The following is a 16,858-nucleotide window of genomic DNA, read 5'->3' as shown; positions in this document are numbered from 1 at the left end:
CCTTAGGCCCAAAAAATGATATATATATTAAAAAAAAGAAAAGAAATGAGTAGTCATTCTCTTAATTTGGCTTGTTTGAATAGCATTTTCGTTTGCTTCTCTCCTGTAAAAGTAAAGCAGCCTAGTGATTACGTGGAAAACTCAGAATTTTATCTTATATATATAGTGGCATAGTGCGTCGAATGTATTAAGTATATTAAATATTTGTTTTGATATGGTGAGCGTTTTCTTACAGCCAGCAGACTGAAAATATTGTAAATGTAGTTCAGCATCTGAGTTGATTCAATCTCTAACATCTTGTTAACTAATCACTTCTTCCTTAATTTGGCTTGTGTTCTTGCATGTGAATGGCACATTTCGTTAGATTTTGTCCTCTACAAGTCAAGCAGCTTGTAATTATATGGAATCTACTATAAGCACCTTTCTCATACTTGTTAACGTACGTTGAAAGAATATTGCTATTTAATTATTAGACTATTATACAATTTTCATATAACTTGACGATCATGTGACATGCAGTGAAAATCAACCTTTAAATGAGTACTGGTAAAAATAAATAAAAATTCAATGATTAATTTTCATTATTACATCATTTCAGTTATATGACAATAATATAATATATAGTTGACTAAAAAGCAGTAGTACTCTGGTTGAAAATGTACAGTAGTTTGCAAAATTTGCAAGTATTTCCTAATTAATGATCCCAATTACTATCCTCCTCCCCCCTCTTATGCGGACATGTCAAAAAATAAAAAATTAAAAAAATGATCCCAATTACTTCCTTATTTCACTTGACTTAGCATTTCTATAATATCAAGATATTTAATTCCTAATTAACTATTAAATCGAACCTACAAGAAAATAAAAAGCTAGTGGGTGGAAGCCGATTCATAATCTAGAAATTAATTACGCATTCAGCATTGTCCAAATACTGTAAACAATGCCGACTGCATAGATATCGGATTTCTGCTTCTCTAATTCTTAAGCTTAATTCTCCTATAAAAAGGCTACAAATGATCATCTTTCATGCAACCACATTATCCTCGAGTGCACAAGTAGAGAGCAACCTTAATTTCTTCGTTATTCTACAAAGAAAACGAGATGGCAATCAAAATCCATGCTTTGCTTTGCTTGGGCCTTGTGTTGAGCTTCATGTCTGTGGCTTCTGCCATTTCAGGAACTGCCACTTACAATACATACAATTTATGTTCGTAAGTATCTGAAAAATGAAGTTTTATATAAATTAAATAAATGCGCTGGATTTTGATATGTAGCTAACGGGTAAATAAATGTGTGTATGTGGTGCATATATATATATATAGCGTCTGCATGCTACGGGTATGAAGACCAAGGCGTTATGATCGCAGCGGCTAGCGACGACCTGTGGGACGATGGTGCAGCGTGCGGCAGAATGTACACGGTTACGTGTACAGGCCCTACAAACCAAGGAGTACCCCAGCCTTGCAGGGGAACAGTCACGGCAAATATTGTTGATCGTTGCCCATCCCCCGGATGCCAAGCAACCCTTGACCTCTCTCAAGAGGCCTTCTCCGCCATCGCCGACCCTAATGCTGGAAAAATCACCATCGACTACAACTAGCTAGTAATTAGCCTATCACATATTCGTTGGTTTTTTTTTTTTTTTTTTTTTAATTAGTAATATTCCTTCATTTCAGTACTATTCCTGCTAGTGTACGTATGTTGGCTAAAAATTGGCTTTTAAAGAGTACTGTTCATACAATTTAGCTAAGATTGTATTTGAGCCATGTAGAACATTTAAGATTTTAATATACCATCACCCTCCTCAGCCGACGTTCAAGGCGGTTTATTCTATCGACATTAACCCAATATATAGTAGCAATTTTTCTTTAGATAGTTTCACTTATTTATCAGTATTCACTACTATTCAATGACTTAACATGTTTATACATAGTACTAATATATTTTAAATAAGCACAGTACTAGACTAGGATGGAGCGCACCACACTGAAGTTATAGTTACGTGAACGTGTGGTCATCCATAAGTTAGCCATACTAATACATAACTCTATGCATACCGAGGCACAATAGTCTGTGAGGCTATAAGTAACAAGTGAAAAAGATCAATTCTTGTTCAGAAATAACTTTTTATGTCAAGTTAATTTGATGAAAGAAGTTGATTTACAAAATAGTTTTCTCTATAAACATATGATTTATTAAGAAAGATTAAGAAAATGCTTTAAATTCAGCAAGGAAAATTTTTGGTGTATGTCATATGTTATTTGAGTTCCTAACTTTTTGTTTAAAAGATTTTCTCCTTTTTAATTGGTTGGAAATCTTACTTGCTAAGCCTTGCTCACTCTTTGTTTTTCTCTATTTGCAGGAACCAAAGATGACCTTTAATAAGAAGAGTTGCCTTCATATATTTATTTATTTTTCTATGTCATGACCTTTAATAAGTGCCTTATGGCAAGTTTGTTAAATCATTATGACTATTTTAGTCATGGAATGGAAATTTTAACGTAATTTGACCTTTCGCTTCCGTAAAATATTTTCTCATGGCATGTATAGTAGTAGATTGTAAGTGCTATGGGTTCCTAATTGGCAACCTTTACACCTATGAGGCTTTAGAGTTACCTAAATTGGGCCATCTCAGTCACGTGGTGTTACATTAATTAATTGGAATAATTCTGATTTTCTTGTCAACAAAATGTTGATTGGAATATCTTTAAAAAAAAAAATCCCCCAAAGAAAATCTGTAATGTTTTGTAAATAATGGCGAAGGTAAACTTGGGCATGGAGAAGAACAAAATTGTGATCACATCGATTAGTTAATGTAGAAGCCCAAGCCCAAGCCCATACCGAACTCCACGGGCCAAGATGAAAAAGCTATCATCTTTGAAGTTTGAGGTGCTATTTTTTTTTTGAGTTCTCTTAAACTTCTTCTATAAAAATTGGTTTTCCACTAAAATATTATTTTCTAATTAATTTATTTATGGTAGAATCAAATTACTTAAAAAAAAAAAAAAAAAAAAAAAAAACGAAAGTCTTTATAGCAACCTTAGAGCATCCCCAGCCATCAAGCTCTTCATATTCACATTTCTCTAATTTTTTAACAAAAAAATCATTTATCAAAACTCTTTATCCAAAGTTAAATTTAACATTTATTTTAACTCGTCTCCAAAAATAAGGACACCAAAAACAAAAGCCATTTATTTTTTAATATTATTTTAGTTGTTGGGGTGGCATTTTGATAAATCTCTCACATGGAATCAAAGTTAATAAGTTTCATGACAATTACATTTATTAATAAAAAAAATCATATTTAGTTAAAGTACATAAATATTTAGACGGTTTAATATTTGGTAGTTTTGAAAAGTTGATAGTTAAATAAAAAAAAGTACATTTTCAAAATTAAATTTAGAGCAATTTCAAAGAGTTTGATAAGAATTCTCTTAGGCCTTAGGTCTCTAAACCAAGTGCATGTATTATTGATGAATTTTCTGGGTTGCCAAACAGCAGTATGTACACACAAGTAGAGTTGAATTTATAAAAACTCTTAATCAAATTACACCAAGCTGTAAACAGTCCAAAACCAGCTAGTTTCCAAGGACCCATTCCAACCATAAAAGTCTTTGATCGTTTACATTTTCCCCACCGTGGTAGGACATCGTTGACAACAGTCCCTCTATCTCTATGCCTTTCCAGAATAGGAATTTCATCAATTTTTCTTTATAAATTCCTAACAATTTAGACAATAAATGAATTTTTATAAAACTTATATGTCTGTGTCTCAATCAACCTATCCTATCTCCACTCAAACAAGCAAATTGCTAAAAATTCGAATTCCGATTCTGGTGTCTTTCTACCAGTTCCACTATCATGATTTGGCTGGTAGTAAATTGGCTATAAATAGCTTCTATAAAGAACCACCTACTTAACCATACGGATCTGTATGTCTGTTTCCGACCAGCTTAGATAAATTTGATTGAGGATGTCACTAGCATACCTAATACACAACTAACCAATTACTGCATTATTACTACCATTGATTAGTTTTACTGTTTTACATTGGGTATTATTTATTTAAAGAAAATATTCTTCTTTCGGTAACTTGCAACCAGATGGGTTCAAACTTCATACCCAATTTTTTTTTTTGGATATTCTATCAAAATGCACGCTGCAAGCTGTCTTTCATCTTCACTTGAGTGATAATATAGTATATACTAATTAAATTACATATCAAATATAAAACCTAAAATATATTGTATTTAATTCAATATTATATATGCCAATAGAGAAAAAGAAGAATATCTAGTGAGTAGTGAGAAAAGGAGCCGAAGTCAATGTCAACATATAAGCGAGAGAGCCAGGATGGTTTCCTAACCGGGTGGTCACAAAGATCACAAAGCACTAATTTGTGGACCCTGATGCCCAACCTTGACCCGGGCCCGTATGGTGCAACCCGGGGTTCATGGTTCATGCTTAATCGTAACATGTTCTGTATCTGGTGGTTGTATTGAGACCGGATACAATACATTTTATTCCAGCGGTTTAATTTAAATGAATAATTTAAATTTTATCGCATCATCAAAAACTTTAAAAATTATCTCTCTTTCATAGTTATCAACCCTTATTGCCATCCTTACTTGCCCCACCGCTACCCTCACAATTGTATCACTATTATAATTAAGGGTGATATGTAGTCGCTTTGAGGGTAGTCGAATCATCCCAATAACAACAAGAATGGGCCGATTACACGGGATAGATATTGCACATAATCTCAATTTCCTTATGGCATATAGGGCACCAGGGCCGGCTCAATGGCTAGGCCACTGAGGTGGTTGCCCAGGGCTCCCAGTTAGTAAAGCCCAAAAAATCTTTTAATAAGGCCCAAAAAAAATTTTAATAAGGCCTAAAATTTTTTTAATTTTATTTTAACTTAAGGCCTAATTTTATTTATTTATTTTTTTAAATAAGGCCCAAAAATTTTTTTCCATAAAAATTTAAGGCCTCTAAAATAAGACCCCAATATAATAAGCCAATTGTAAAATAAGACCAATTAACCCAAAAAAATAAATTTGCCACATCAATTTTTTTGGGCAACTAACTAAAAGTTAAATTTAAAAGTTATGAAATAACAATGAGAATGAAAATAATAATAATATTATAAAAATATAATAATATTATTAAAATAAATATTATTTAATTAATATTTAAATATTAAAAAAAATAAGGTCCAACTTTAAAATTTCGCCTAAGGCTCTCAAATTCATTGAGCCGGCCGAGTAGGGCACCCTGCCCATTTGACAGCTGAGGTGCCACTGATTTTCATCACCTTTGTTTTAAAGTCTTATGGACTTTACGTGAACAAGTCAGATATATGGTTTGTGTACCACACCTTCAGCAAGTGGGTAACATAGCTGGTGCCTGGTGGGGAAGTTTTCTACTTCCCTACCAATAAAGTGACTTTTATAGATCTGATGGATTTTGCAAAGGCCATTTTAATTCAGATACAGAAAAGTTGTTGGGTGTGCAATAACGAAATGTGGCATTGTACACATGCAACCAGTAAGTTAGCGACTATATATCCCCCATTAATAAGGGTCATCGTGTACCAACAAAAAAAAGGGGTCCAATCTTGAGTCCAGTTAATAATTTTGAAGGGATCTTGGATATACTAAATTGCTTTTAGATCAAGATAGTTAACAGGTGGCCGAACCACCTCTTAAGCGAGGGAATGGGTGACCATCTTTTGAATTTCAAAAAAATATCAACCACTCAAGAGTGTGGTTGAAGTAGGCCAACTACGCCCTCATCCTTTGAGGGTGGTGGCCACCCAAGAATGCCCGAGTCCTCAAGAACAGGCCACCCCATGAGAGTGGTTGGGTGGCCACATTCCTTTACTGTTAGATTATTATTTTTTTAATAAAAACATAATATGATAGTGGCGTATATGTGACAATATTACTCTATTTTATAATCTATAGTTATTTTTGACGTGAACCCACATGGGCAAAATCACAACATCAATACATGTTGATGGGTAAGGAACAACAACCATATATATGATAATATGAGAGAGCCGAGTGTACATAAATTAGTGAGGTAAGTCATGATTTTCATCAAGTTGTGATTTCATGAAAGTGTTGATTGAAGTCAAAATTTCATCTAATTGAAAGTGATTTGGGCAGAACAAATTAGCATAAACGCATTGAAATCGCAACTCACAATCATATTTCATAAACTTAAACTTACAATTTGGTGGCGTTAATCATAAAAATAATTAAATTAAGCTATAAATATGAAATTAGAAGTTAAAGTCACAATCTCATGCCCATTCATCATGAATTATTAACGGTTGTACCAATATATATTAGTAAGAGTATAATAAATTTAAATCACAAATTGTAGGCTAAATTCATGATTTCATGGTTTTATTTATTTATTTATTTGTTATTTTTATATAAAAGCAATTTTATCACTTCACTTTTTTAGGAGAAACTTCACTTAAGACCCTTAAACTATCACATATTTTGAGAATACCTCCCAAATTTTAAAAAATTTCAATTTCATCTCCTGAACTTTTAATTTGATGCAATGTACCTCTTCTGTCAGATTTTAAACGTTAAAAGTAATAAAATGACTTTTATACCCCTATTTTTTTTTATTAAATTTCAAATTTATCCATCATTTCATTTTGTTTTTTTTTTTTAAAAAAATAAAAATAAAAATCAGAGGATAATTTAGTTTTTTTAGTCATTTATAGCTTGAATGTGGCGGATTGAAAGTCAATTGAATTAAATTAAAAGTTCAAAGGTTAAATTGAAAGTTTTTAAAATTAAATTTTTTTTTTTAAAATACGTGATAATTCAAAGTTTAAAATGAAATTTTCTAATTATTTATTTTCCTAAATTGAACTTTTATGTATGCTCATAATTAACAATCATAGCGTTTTTTAAACTTGCATCAACTGTCGGCAACATATTTGGAAAGTATAAAATAATGGAAGAGGAAGGTGCGCATGCATGCATGAATGAATGCATACATACATGTATGATTGTATTTTCTATTTAACAAATAAAAAGCTTATTCCTAACATTTCTAGGGACACATCACACATGCATGCGTTGGTCCTCCTCCCATGAACGACGAATATTTATATTGAGCCGTTTGTCAGCCCTCACCACATGGGATGTAGGGCGCATTTCGTCCTTTACTGTCTCGGTCAAACCAGACCCTTCTCTCTCTACGTTTTGCAGCTTTTTCTCCGCATCATCATAGTTGTACAAATATTCAAATGCCCCATTCCAGTATACTGTCGGTGTTTGGTGTATATATATATATATATATAACTTAAGGGAAATTGTATTTTAAACTGTTGAAAACTCTTTGAATTATTTTTAATTTGATTCAATTAATCCTACTCAGTCAGATTCAGTATATATATAATTTAAGAGAAACTATACTTTAAACTCTTGAATTAACTCAATTTAACTCTTTGAACTTTTAATTTGATTTAATTGATCCCACTCAATCAGATTCAGCCATTAACCTTTAACGAAAATGACTAAAAAAAATTATCCTTTGATTTTTTTTTTCTTTTTAATTTGAAATTAAGCGCAAATTTCAAATTTTATAAAAAGAAATTATGGGTATAAATGTCATTTTATCACTTTTAATGTTTGAAATCTGACGGGAGGAATACATTGCATCAAATTAAAGGCTTAAGGGGTAAAATTGAGGGTTTTTGAATTTGGAAGTCTTCTCAAAATGTATGGTAATTTAAAGGTGATTTTTTTTTTTTTTTTTTTTTAAGTGATGAGAGTGAATTTAAGAGTGCATGTATCATTTTTCTATATAAAGAGAGAGCAGGAAGGGGGGTCGAGGAGGGTATGATTGAAATCTCGTACAATACCAAAGGTACCTCGAACGATGATGTCGTCTGCAGTATTAAGAGCATTTGATGGTCAATTAACTACACATGTTTTTTTAATAGTGGGGACAAAATTGAAATAAATGTTATTAAAAAAAAACATGCATCTCACATGTTACTAAAAAAATGAACACATATTATTTTTATAGAGTAAATTTAAGGAAATTCTTCCAACTGAATTTGAAGAAAAACTTTGTCCTATGATTTACACATCTTACTTTCATGTATGCTTCTTAGTTTAATTCTTAACTCCTAATTAAACGTCAAAATCAATGGTAGAAATGAGAGGAATTTTATAAAGATACACATATAATATATTTCACTCCTATGAGCCCACTAATCCCTTGTACTACAATTTTCATTATAAGTACTTTATAAATTGACATGATAATTTATGTAGTACTCGTATGAATTGTCATGTTAGTTATTAAATGATTAATTTCATATTACGTCATGTGGCAGTTATATAGATTATCACATAAATTTGTTAAAAAATTATAATAAAAGCTACCAAGCATTTTTTTAGGATTCGAATCCCCTGATTTTTCAGGACAGTATATGTGAGAGAGTTCTTATAAAGTCTATTTGCCCAAACGAATGACGGATTGTTCGAGACTTATTCAGACAGGTAAATCTCTCAAATTTTCAGGACACTAAATGTGAAAGAACTTTTACAGAGTCCACTTTTCCAAACTAGAGGACCTATTCAGACAAGTAAATCCCATAAAATTTTTCTTATATTTAGTATTTGAAATAATTAGTAATAGAAAAGCAAAATTACTAAAAAAAAAAAAATCAATCCTATTTTTCAACATAAAGAGAATTGTATACACTCCGATCCAACTGGGTTTTACTTTTGATTACTTTAACAAGGCATAAAGGTGTCACGTGCTCAGCTAATTTCCGGGTGACAATTTATATCCATTCAATGCATTAAGCAATGGGCACGGTTGGTTGCCACGCAAATTACGTGGAACGTCAAGGACAAATCAGTCATTTGGGTCTCTGGTTTGTCAAGGTCTGGCTTAGCGCCTAGCGCGGTAGTTTTATTTCAAAGGCTGATAATATCCAGAGCAGCGTAGAGAAGCAACCGACGAAGAAAGTGGACGCCATAACCACCAGGTCCACCACCATTCCTCGAAGCCCTTAATTTGTGACCAAAACACTGTGATATCACAGAGAAAGAGAGAGAGTGAGAGAGTTTTGGCTTCTCAGTTCTCAATCTCTTTCGCTCTAATATATATATATATATATATATATATATACAAAAAATATTTTATATAATATATTTTTTTGGTTTTGAATTTGAGATTTGCATTGCATGAGGTAAGTGTCAGATTTTTTTTGAAAGTTGAAAGGGACGGCTTCTCTGTTGATTGAGACAGAGTACACCAATTCTACGGCTGTGTTTGGTTTGGCGGATAAAATATTGGATTTGGTGTTCGATTTTCTGTTTTTTATATTTGAGATTTTTACTCTTTTATACCTAGCATTGTTGGGTCAGTTTCAAAGCTTTTTTATGTGCATATAGTGCTTCCAGAGTTTGGATTTGAGTTGGTGCTCCAGCTCCAATTTTAAGGTTCATTATATATCCAACCAAACACGGCCTAGTTGGTAACCGACGAGTTCTGAGTTTGGTTTTTTGTTTCGAAAATTTGATGTTTCTTGCTCAAATCTTCTGTAATTTCATTGAAATCCATCAAAATATGGAAGATTATGGTTAATTCGTGCTGGGATTTTGTTGTACAGGGCCAAATTTCGGAAATCAAATACAATTGCATCTCAGACGGTCCATTTCAGAGCTCTCTCTGCACTGCACTGCATTGCACAGCACATGGAGCCAATGAAGAATCTTCCATAGATCGCAGACATTCCCTTAAAAATGACTGTGAAGTCTCAACCCCCAAGGTAAAGTTCTTTTCCCTGTCTTTCTCTCTCTTTGCGTGTCTTTGTTTCTTCAAAATGGGCTAACATGTGAGGAAGAGTTTGACAGTCTGTAATTGGGGACCATCTTAGAAAAACTACAAATTTCCATTAAACTACATAACCAATTATTTGTCATATTATTGGGCATGTATACATGAATTAAGAAAGACAGACAAATAATACTGGTTTAATGGTCGAGACAAAACGCTGAACAAAAAATATGGTTGAATTAGCATTGACGCATGATTAGTTTGTCGATGCAGATGATCATTGTGGCTGAAAAGTTTGCGTGGCCCTTGTGTTCTGTACAGAACAAACAAAGCTTGCTTTATTGAATGGTCAGAACCGTTATGCATTAGTTCAATAGTGAGGAAAAAGTTGTGGGGAACTGAAGATAGGAGGCAATGCTAGGTACTCTTCATTGGAATTCGTTGATTTCTTGATATATGGTCTAAATTTGAGTCTTGCCTGGAGGTGGGTTTCGGAAGAAGAGAGGTAAAGGTTAGAGATGGGAGCAGCAGGTGGAGAGGAACTAATGCAAGGGCCGAGTGGACGTGAGGAGAAAATTTTTGTTTCGATTAGGCTGAGGCCATTGAATGAGAAGGAGATTGCAAGGAATGATGTGTCGGAGTGGGAATGCATCAACGACAACACTATCATATACAGGAATAACCTTTCAGTTTCTGAGCGGTCCATGTACCCAACTGCTTATACATTTGGTAAGGAAGTGATAAAATTACATTTTGGTATGACGAGATTTTCTTTGGCGAATGCGTCTTTTGGGTCTTATTTGTCTCTTTTTGTCAATTATGAGATATGTTTGATGCAATTGTTAATAGTACCCAATTTGACTAGTCTACTGGACAATGGAAGATTTTGCTGGAATTGGTTTCAAATTTTTGGAGCTTTGAATTTTTCTTTGATTCTTATTTCGTCTTTGTTTTCTTTGTGAAATTCTTTCTGCCTGTAATGATTCTGACTTTATCCCTGGTTTTCATTTAAACTCGGCCACAATGATATGATAAACTTCTTTCCAGAGGTTAATTGCGTTTGTGTTGCTCTGTGGTTTTGTTAGAAAAAGCATTTTGTATGGACAATACCTGTAACGATATTTGATATGGATTTTGTTTCTCAAATTTTATATTCTTCTAATCTGTGTTGTTTTTTTTTTTGGCTTTTTGGTTCTAGACAGAGTATATAGGAGTGATTGCTCCACAAGGCTGGTATACGAAGAAGCAGCCAAGGAAGTTGCACTTGTAGTTGTCAGTGGTATAAATGGTCGGTACATTCAACTTTTTTCTTTTTCTTTGCCATCTCCCTGTTTCTTGAGATTTGCTTTAAACTCCAACAACAGCTACATTATTTTTTGGACAACCTATTTTCAGCAAGTATTTTTGCATATGGACAAACAAGCAGCGGAAAGACATATACGATGAGTGGAATTACTGAGTACGCTGTAGCAGATATATATGACTACATGGAGAAGGTAACTGAGAAACAAATATTGATTTCCCTTTCATTCAGATATGCATTTTGTTATTTTCCTCGAGTTCCATTAATTTTATGAAATAATGTGGATTTGTAGCACAATGAAAGAAACTTTCTTTTGAAGTTCTCTGCTATGGAGATTTACAATGAATCTGTCAGGGACCTCCTAAGTTCAGATAATACCCCGTTAAGACTTCTTGATGATCCAGAGGTGAATATCATTTTTGATATGCTGAAAAAGAACTGTATATGTAAGGTTCTTTGCTCTAATATTTAGCTAATTTGATAGAGAGGGACAACTGTTGAGAAACTCACAGAGGAAACTCTTAGGGACTGGAACCATTTTAAAGAACTTCTGTCTGTCTGTGAAGGTAAGGAATAAAGATGCTTCAAACTAGTCTTTCTTTGACCGAATGATGCATGATGTATACAGAAGTAATGTCCTAGCTCATTGCAGCTCAAAGACAAATTGGGGAGACATTCTTGAATGAAGCAAGCTCCAGATCTCATCAGATTCTCAGACTGGTATGAATGGTTTCCATTACAGAGTTTGAACTATTGGTCCTCCTGATAATTTTACACATTTCCTTTCACTAAATATTGTGTTCTGTCAGACAATTGAAAGTTCAGCACGTGAGTTTCTTGGCAATGACAAGTCAAGCTCCCTCACCGCTACTGTGGTATGAATCATTAACTTTTTTTTTTTTTCTTTTTCTTCTTTTTAGTTGAAAGACCAAAGGAAAAAAAAAAAAAAAAAAAAACCCAAAGAAGACAGTGATTGTTATCAGCAACAATGACAGCCGAGTTTTTTTTTTGGTACAGAATTTTGTTGACCTTGCAGGAAGTGAGCGTGCATCTCAGTCATTAGCAGCTGGTACAAGGTTGAAAGAAGGTTGCCACATAAATCGCAGCTTGTTAACTCTGGGAACTGTTATCCGTAAGCTCAGGTTTGTATCTTAATTTTTTGCACTTTGGCTGAAGTCACCATGATTTTTTTCTGCCTGTCTTAAACTTCTTGGTTTCCTTTAATGAATGATCAGCAAAAGGAATTTATTATTGAAAAATTCAATGAGGATGCTTAAGAGTTAGTGATACATGTAAGGTGAAGGATTTAGTTATTGTGGTTCGCAGGAGTTTGTTCAAACACCTCCTCAATTTTTTTATGTAGCTTTATGATTCACTAATTTGAGTTGTCAGAGTTTTCAGCTCTCGTCTTCTGCCTTAAATTTGATCACAGTTTATCAAATTTTTTCTGCAATATATCCATGTGCCTTAGACTGCAGCCTTATAACTTCATTTAACATTTTATCAACATCGTGTGGATATTGTGCTATCAAATAGCTCACTACTTCGATATAATTATGAAGATTGACTATGCTAGCGAATGTTATGGTCCTTCCAGAAACCATTTGAATTGTTAATGCAATTGTTATTGCTTGTTTAGCCCTTTTTCTAGTTGATACTTTCTTTCAGTCATATGATTCAAGCCCTAGCACAGCATGCATAATTACTGCATCCATTACTAATATAAGTAACTTTGTGTTTGGGTGCAGCAAGGGAAGAAATGGACATGTTCCTTTTAGAGATTCGAAGCTAACCCGCATACTGCAGTCCTCTTTAGGAGGCAATGCTAGAACTGCCATCATCTGTACCATGAGCCCTGCACGAAGTCATGTTGAGCAATCAAGAAACACTCTCTTGTTTGCAAGTTGTGCTAAAGAAGTGGCAACTAATGCACAGGTCAATGTAGTCATGTCAGATAAAGCATTGGTAAAGCATTTGCAGAGAGAATTGGCTAGATTGGAAAGTGAAATGAGAAGTTCAGGACCAACTTCTGTTACATCTGACTCTGCTGCTTTGCTTAGAGAAAAGGACCTTCAGATTGAAAAGGTAATAAATAGGCTTGTAGCATCAAATTTATCTGCCTTTTAAATCCCTAGACTACCTGCAATGTCCTTAGCTTTGATGTAAAGTGGAAATGCTTACATTTAATTACAATGAAGGTATACATCAACAACCATGTGTGCTGATGCAACGCTTATTATAGTTGACCATCTTTGCAAGCATCACCTGTTGTAGAATTTTAATTCATACCCAGAACTTCTACGATTTATCCTCTCCTCTCATCTTTTTCACATTTAGAGCTTTGAGGTCGTTGCAAAGGTACTTGAAGAAAGGTCATATCAGTCCCATCACTCGATTCTAACTTTATCTTGCTCCTGATTCTTTTTTACAGATCCAAATTACATGAACAGTGATAACAACATATAAAGCAAGGGAAAGAGAGAAAAAGAATGTTAAATTTCCATTATCCTAAAAGTTAAACCTAATAGGAAATATGAATTTAATAATTTAATTAATGTTATAACATTCCTGGACTCGGACTCCATATCAAAAGTAAGGCCAAACAAACATATGTAGAATATAACTGAAATGAGAGCTAAATTACAAATTAGGACTCAAGCTCATGGCTGCTGCTTTGGTACCATGTTAAATTATCAATTTTCTCAAAAATATAAATTAATAAGAAATGATTTAATCACTTAATTAATTTTCTAACAAGAGTGGGGTGGGAAGGGTGACTTGAAATATCAATGCTAACTGTGGAGGACCAAGGGGATGATTTACTTGTTCAGACAACATTCGACATTTTGCATTTCCTCTTAAGAGCAAATCTATCAACTTGTTTATGGTTGCTTCTGTCATAAAACTTGACAGATCCTAAATTTTACTGGCACTATGCCAAGTGTGATTTATGATCAAACTATGAGTTGATGCATATGTTTAATAAAACCTTGACTTGTTCGGCTATTGTTCCTTCCCCATCGTGCAGCTGAAGAAAGAGATAAAGGACCTGACTCTGCAACTAGACCTTTCTCAATCTCAGGTTAAGGATCTCCTACGACTGGTTGATGACGATAGACCTGCAATAATACTGGTATGTCTAGTATGTGCTCAAGCATCCTTTCACCTTGGCCTACCTTCTTGATCCTCTGTTCCTCTCCATCTTTCTCCAGGCAGATCAAGATCATCATTATCCCAAATTGCGAGTGCGAACTTCATGGGACTCTGAAAATCAAATATCTGAGACACCTGCTACCACAGATTCTCACCTTGATGTTGGTGTCAGATCTTTTGATGCATCTCAATATTCAGATGGACACAGTAGGACTAGTTCTGATGAGAACTTATTCCAACTTCCTGACTTCAACGAGAATTTTTCGCAAATCCATTCCTCTCCACGCTTGTCAGTTGCTATTCCTAATTTTCTTGGAATCGATCAATATCAAGGGGAGACTGAAGAACAGACTGATGAAAAATCGGAGGATCTTTGTAAGGAAGTTCGTTGCATAGAGATGGAAGAGCCGAGCACAAACAGATACACGCAGTCAAATATGTCAGATTCTAGCCCAGACGGATACATAAACACAAATATGTCAGATTCAAGCCCGAACAGATACTTAAACTCAAATATGTTTGATTCAAGCCTGAATAAATACGTAAACTCAAATACATCATCTCCGATAGCAAACACTGCTACCTCAGGAGTGACAGTTGTTGAGAATGGAGATAAAGCAACTCAAGAGTTGGGGTCACCACCGTTGAAGGGAGATAAAGAGTTAAGTAGCATTCTTCCAAATTTTGTTGTTCCATCCCCCGAAAAGCCTTCTCCATGGCCAATGGAAAAAGATATGGCTGCCTATAGATTCTTGAGATTAACTCGAAGTAGAAGTTGTAAAGAAAGTCTTATGACTAGTTTGTCTTCGCCTTGGTTTGAGAAGGTAGAAAAGCACGAGAGCACACCACCAGTTGGGTTTGACAAAGAATTCACTGGAAGACCTGAGGGTCTTCGGATGAAGCTTTCTGCCTTGAAGTATGATGCCATTGTTGACAGCTTATCAAGAAGTAGTTCTCAGACTTCAGCAGGGAGTGCTGTTGTTAACGAGTTTAAAGTGCAGGATGCCAAAAGTCCACTTGATGAGAACAGTACCAGCAGATGCACTTCGACTGCAGGAATAAATGAAATGGCCGATCTTCAGTGTGAGAATCAACATACTGACCATGTGGTGAGTGTTTATACAATATAAATTCACATGAACCATATCCGTATTTTCTTAATAGGAAAATCCAGGAAGATTGATTTTTTTTTGTGAATCTGGCCATTGTCATTTGTTTAATTTCATTCCTGGTAGGTACTGGAGATAGAACCAAAGCTCATAGCTTCCAAAAAGAATGTAAAAGATGTTGGCTTGGACCCTATGCAAGATGATACAGGAAGTCCTTCAGAATGGCCTTCAGAATTCAAGAGGCTCCAAAGGGAGATTATCGAACTTTGGCATGCTTGCAACATCTCATTGGTTCACAGGACCTACTTCTTCCTGCTATTCAAAGGTGATCCAGCAGATTCTATTTACATGGAAGTAGAGCTCAGGCGGCTCTCCTTCCTCAGGGACATTTTTTCTCGAGGTTCTCAAACTGTGGAAGATGGTCAAACACTGACACCCACTTCTAGGTAATGTTAATTACATACCCTGGCTTGTTAAATGTCATTTCACTTACTTTCTGCCACTAGGCAAACTTAAATATGTTTCTTTTGCAAACAGCCTGAAGGCTCTACAACGCGAGAGGCAGATGCTGAGCAAGCAAATGCAGAAGAGGTTCTCTAAACAAGATAGACATAACCTCTTCCTCAAGTGGGGTGTTGGTTTAAATGCACAGCATAGGAGGCTGCAGTTGGTGCATCGCTTGTGGACTGACACAAGAGATATGAACCACATTACTGAGAGTGCCAGCGTTGTTGCAAAGCTTGTTGGTTCTGTTGAGCCAGGGAAGGCTTTCAGGGAGATGTTTGGGCTCAACTTTACACCCCGGCGATCAAGCCATAGATCTCATCGTTGGAAACCCAAAGTGAAGTACCTCCTGTAAGCTTGTTTCTGGATTCCCTATACAGAAAATTCGTGTGGATATGTAGTGATTCCGACGGCTCCATTTCATATATTGTTGATCACGAGTTTATAACAAATCTTCACTTAGTGTTTTCTGATTCTGTTTACAGTTGATTGTAAGAAAGCTTGTAAATTTGCTCAGGCTCGAAATATGTATGACGGTAATGCCTATGCTTTCGTCGTTTCTTGTAGTCTTCTCCCATGACTAATATAAAGCTGGAAACATATGGGAGAGTGTTATATATGGTTTCTTACCTATAATATTAATTTTTATCTTAGAATTTCTTCATTTAATTTTTCTCATGTTGGTCATGCTTTACGAGAAATTTCTCCTAATTCAATCGATTAAACTAATGTGTTCAAAACGCACGCAAGGCATTTGCTCCGGAACACATTTACTCTGGGAGTAAATTAAATGGCCGATCCAATCTTCAGTGTGAGAATCCTTTCCTGTTTCCTCCTAGCTAGATGTTATAACTCTTTGCATCTTCAAAACCCCTCCCCAACATCACCCTGCCCCAAAAACACATTAGAAAAAAGCTTTATAAATTGGAGAACTTACTTTAACAATTAAGGGAGACCC

General features: G+C 34.7%; 2 protein-coding genes across 4 annotated transcripts; both read left to right on the top strand.

Annotated features, from left to right (window-relative positions):
- Positions 1-1,101: 1,101 nt before the first annotated feature.
- Positions 1,102-1,600, top strand: LOC132173071 (EG45-like domain containing protein). The gene is made up of 2 exons (XM_088512151.1): positions 1,102-1,207; positions 1,323-1,600. The coding sequence occupies exons 1-2, from the start codon at positions 1,102-1,104 to the stop codon at positions 1,598-1,600; spliced, it is 384 nt and encodes a 127-aa protein (XP_088368277.1).
- Positions 1,601-8,945: 7,345 nt separating this feature from the next.
- LOC132170880 (ATP binding microtubule motor family protein) lies at positions 8,946-16,569 on the top strand. Of its 3 annotated transcripts, none has more exons than XM_059581894.2 (15): positions 8,946-9,037; positions 9,665-9,823; positions 10,105-10,560; positions 11,030-11,119; positions 11,227-11,327; positions 11,427-11,540; positions 11,619-11,700; positions 11,787-11,854; positions 11,944-12,009; positions 12,152-12,276; positions 12,883-13,219; positions 14,163-14,267; positions 14,347-15,396; positions 15,523-15,842; positions 15,934-16,569. In XM_059581894.2, the coding sequence occupies exons 3-15, from the start codon at positions 10,350-10,352 to the stop codon at positions 16,253-16,255; spliced, it is 2,991 nt and encodes a 996-aa protein (XP_059437877.2). In that variant the 5' UTR covers positions 8,946-9,037; positions 9,665-9,823; positions 10,105-10,349; the 3' UTR covers positions 16,256-16,569. The 3 variants fall into 3 exon arrangements, with proteins under 3 accessions (XP_059437877.2, XP_088373961.1, XP_088373960.1); XM_088517835.1 differs by lacking the exon at positions 8,946-9,037 and adding an exon at positions 9,224-9,241; XM_088517834.1 differs by lacking the exon at positions 8,946-9,037 and adding an exon at positions 9,462-9,529.
- Positions 16,570-16,858: the final 289 nt, after the last annotated feature.

Source organism: Corylus avellana, chromosome 1 (genome assembly GCF_965113065.1).
Source record: "Corylus avellana chromosome 1, dhCorAvel1.hap1.2, whole genome shotgun sequence".
Classification (NCBI taxonomy): domain Eukaryota; kingdom Viridiplantae; phylum Streptophyta; class Magnoliopsida; order Fagales; family Betulaceae; genus Corylus; species Corylus avellana.
The sequence above is the reverse complement of the archived record's forward strand: the minus strand, read 5'-3'. Positions and strand labels throughout refer to the sequence as shown.

Coding starts and splice junctions, on each gene's coding strand:
- LOC132173071 (XM_088512151.1), top strand. CDS start 1,102: ATGGCAATCAAAATCCATGCTTTGCTTTGCTTGGGCCTTGTGTTGAGC. Junction 1,208..1,322: donor TTACAATACATACAATTTAT/GTTCGTAAGTAT, acceptor ATATATATATAG/CGTCTGCATGCTACGGGTAT.
- LOC132170880 (XM_059581894.2), top strand. CDS start 10,350: ATGGGAGCAGCAGGTGGAGAGGAACTAATGCAAGGGCCGAGTGGACGT. Junction 11,120..11,226: donor AGTTGTCAGTGGTATAAATG/GTCGGTACATTC, acceptor ACCTATTTTCAG/CAAGTATTTTTGCATATGGA. Junction 15,843..15,933: donor ACACTGACACCCACTTCTAG/GTAATGTTAATT, acceptor TTTTGCAAACAG/CCTGAAGGCTCTACAACGCG.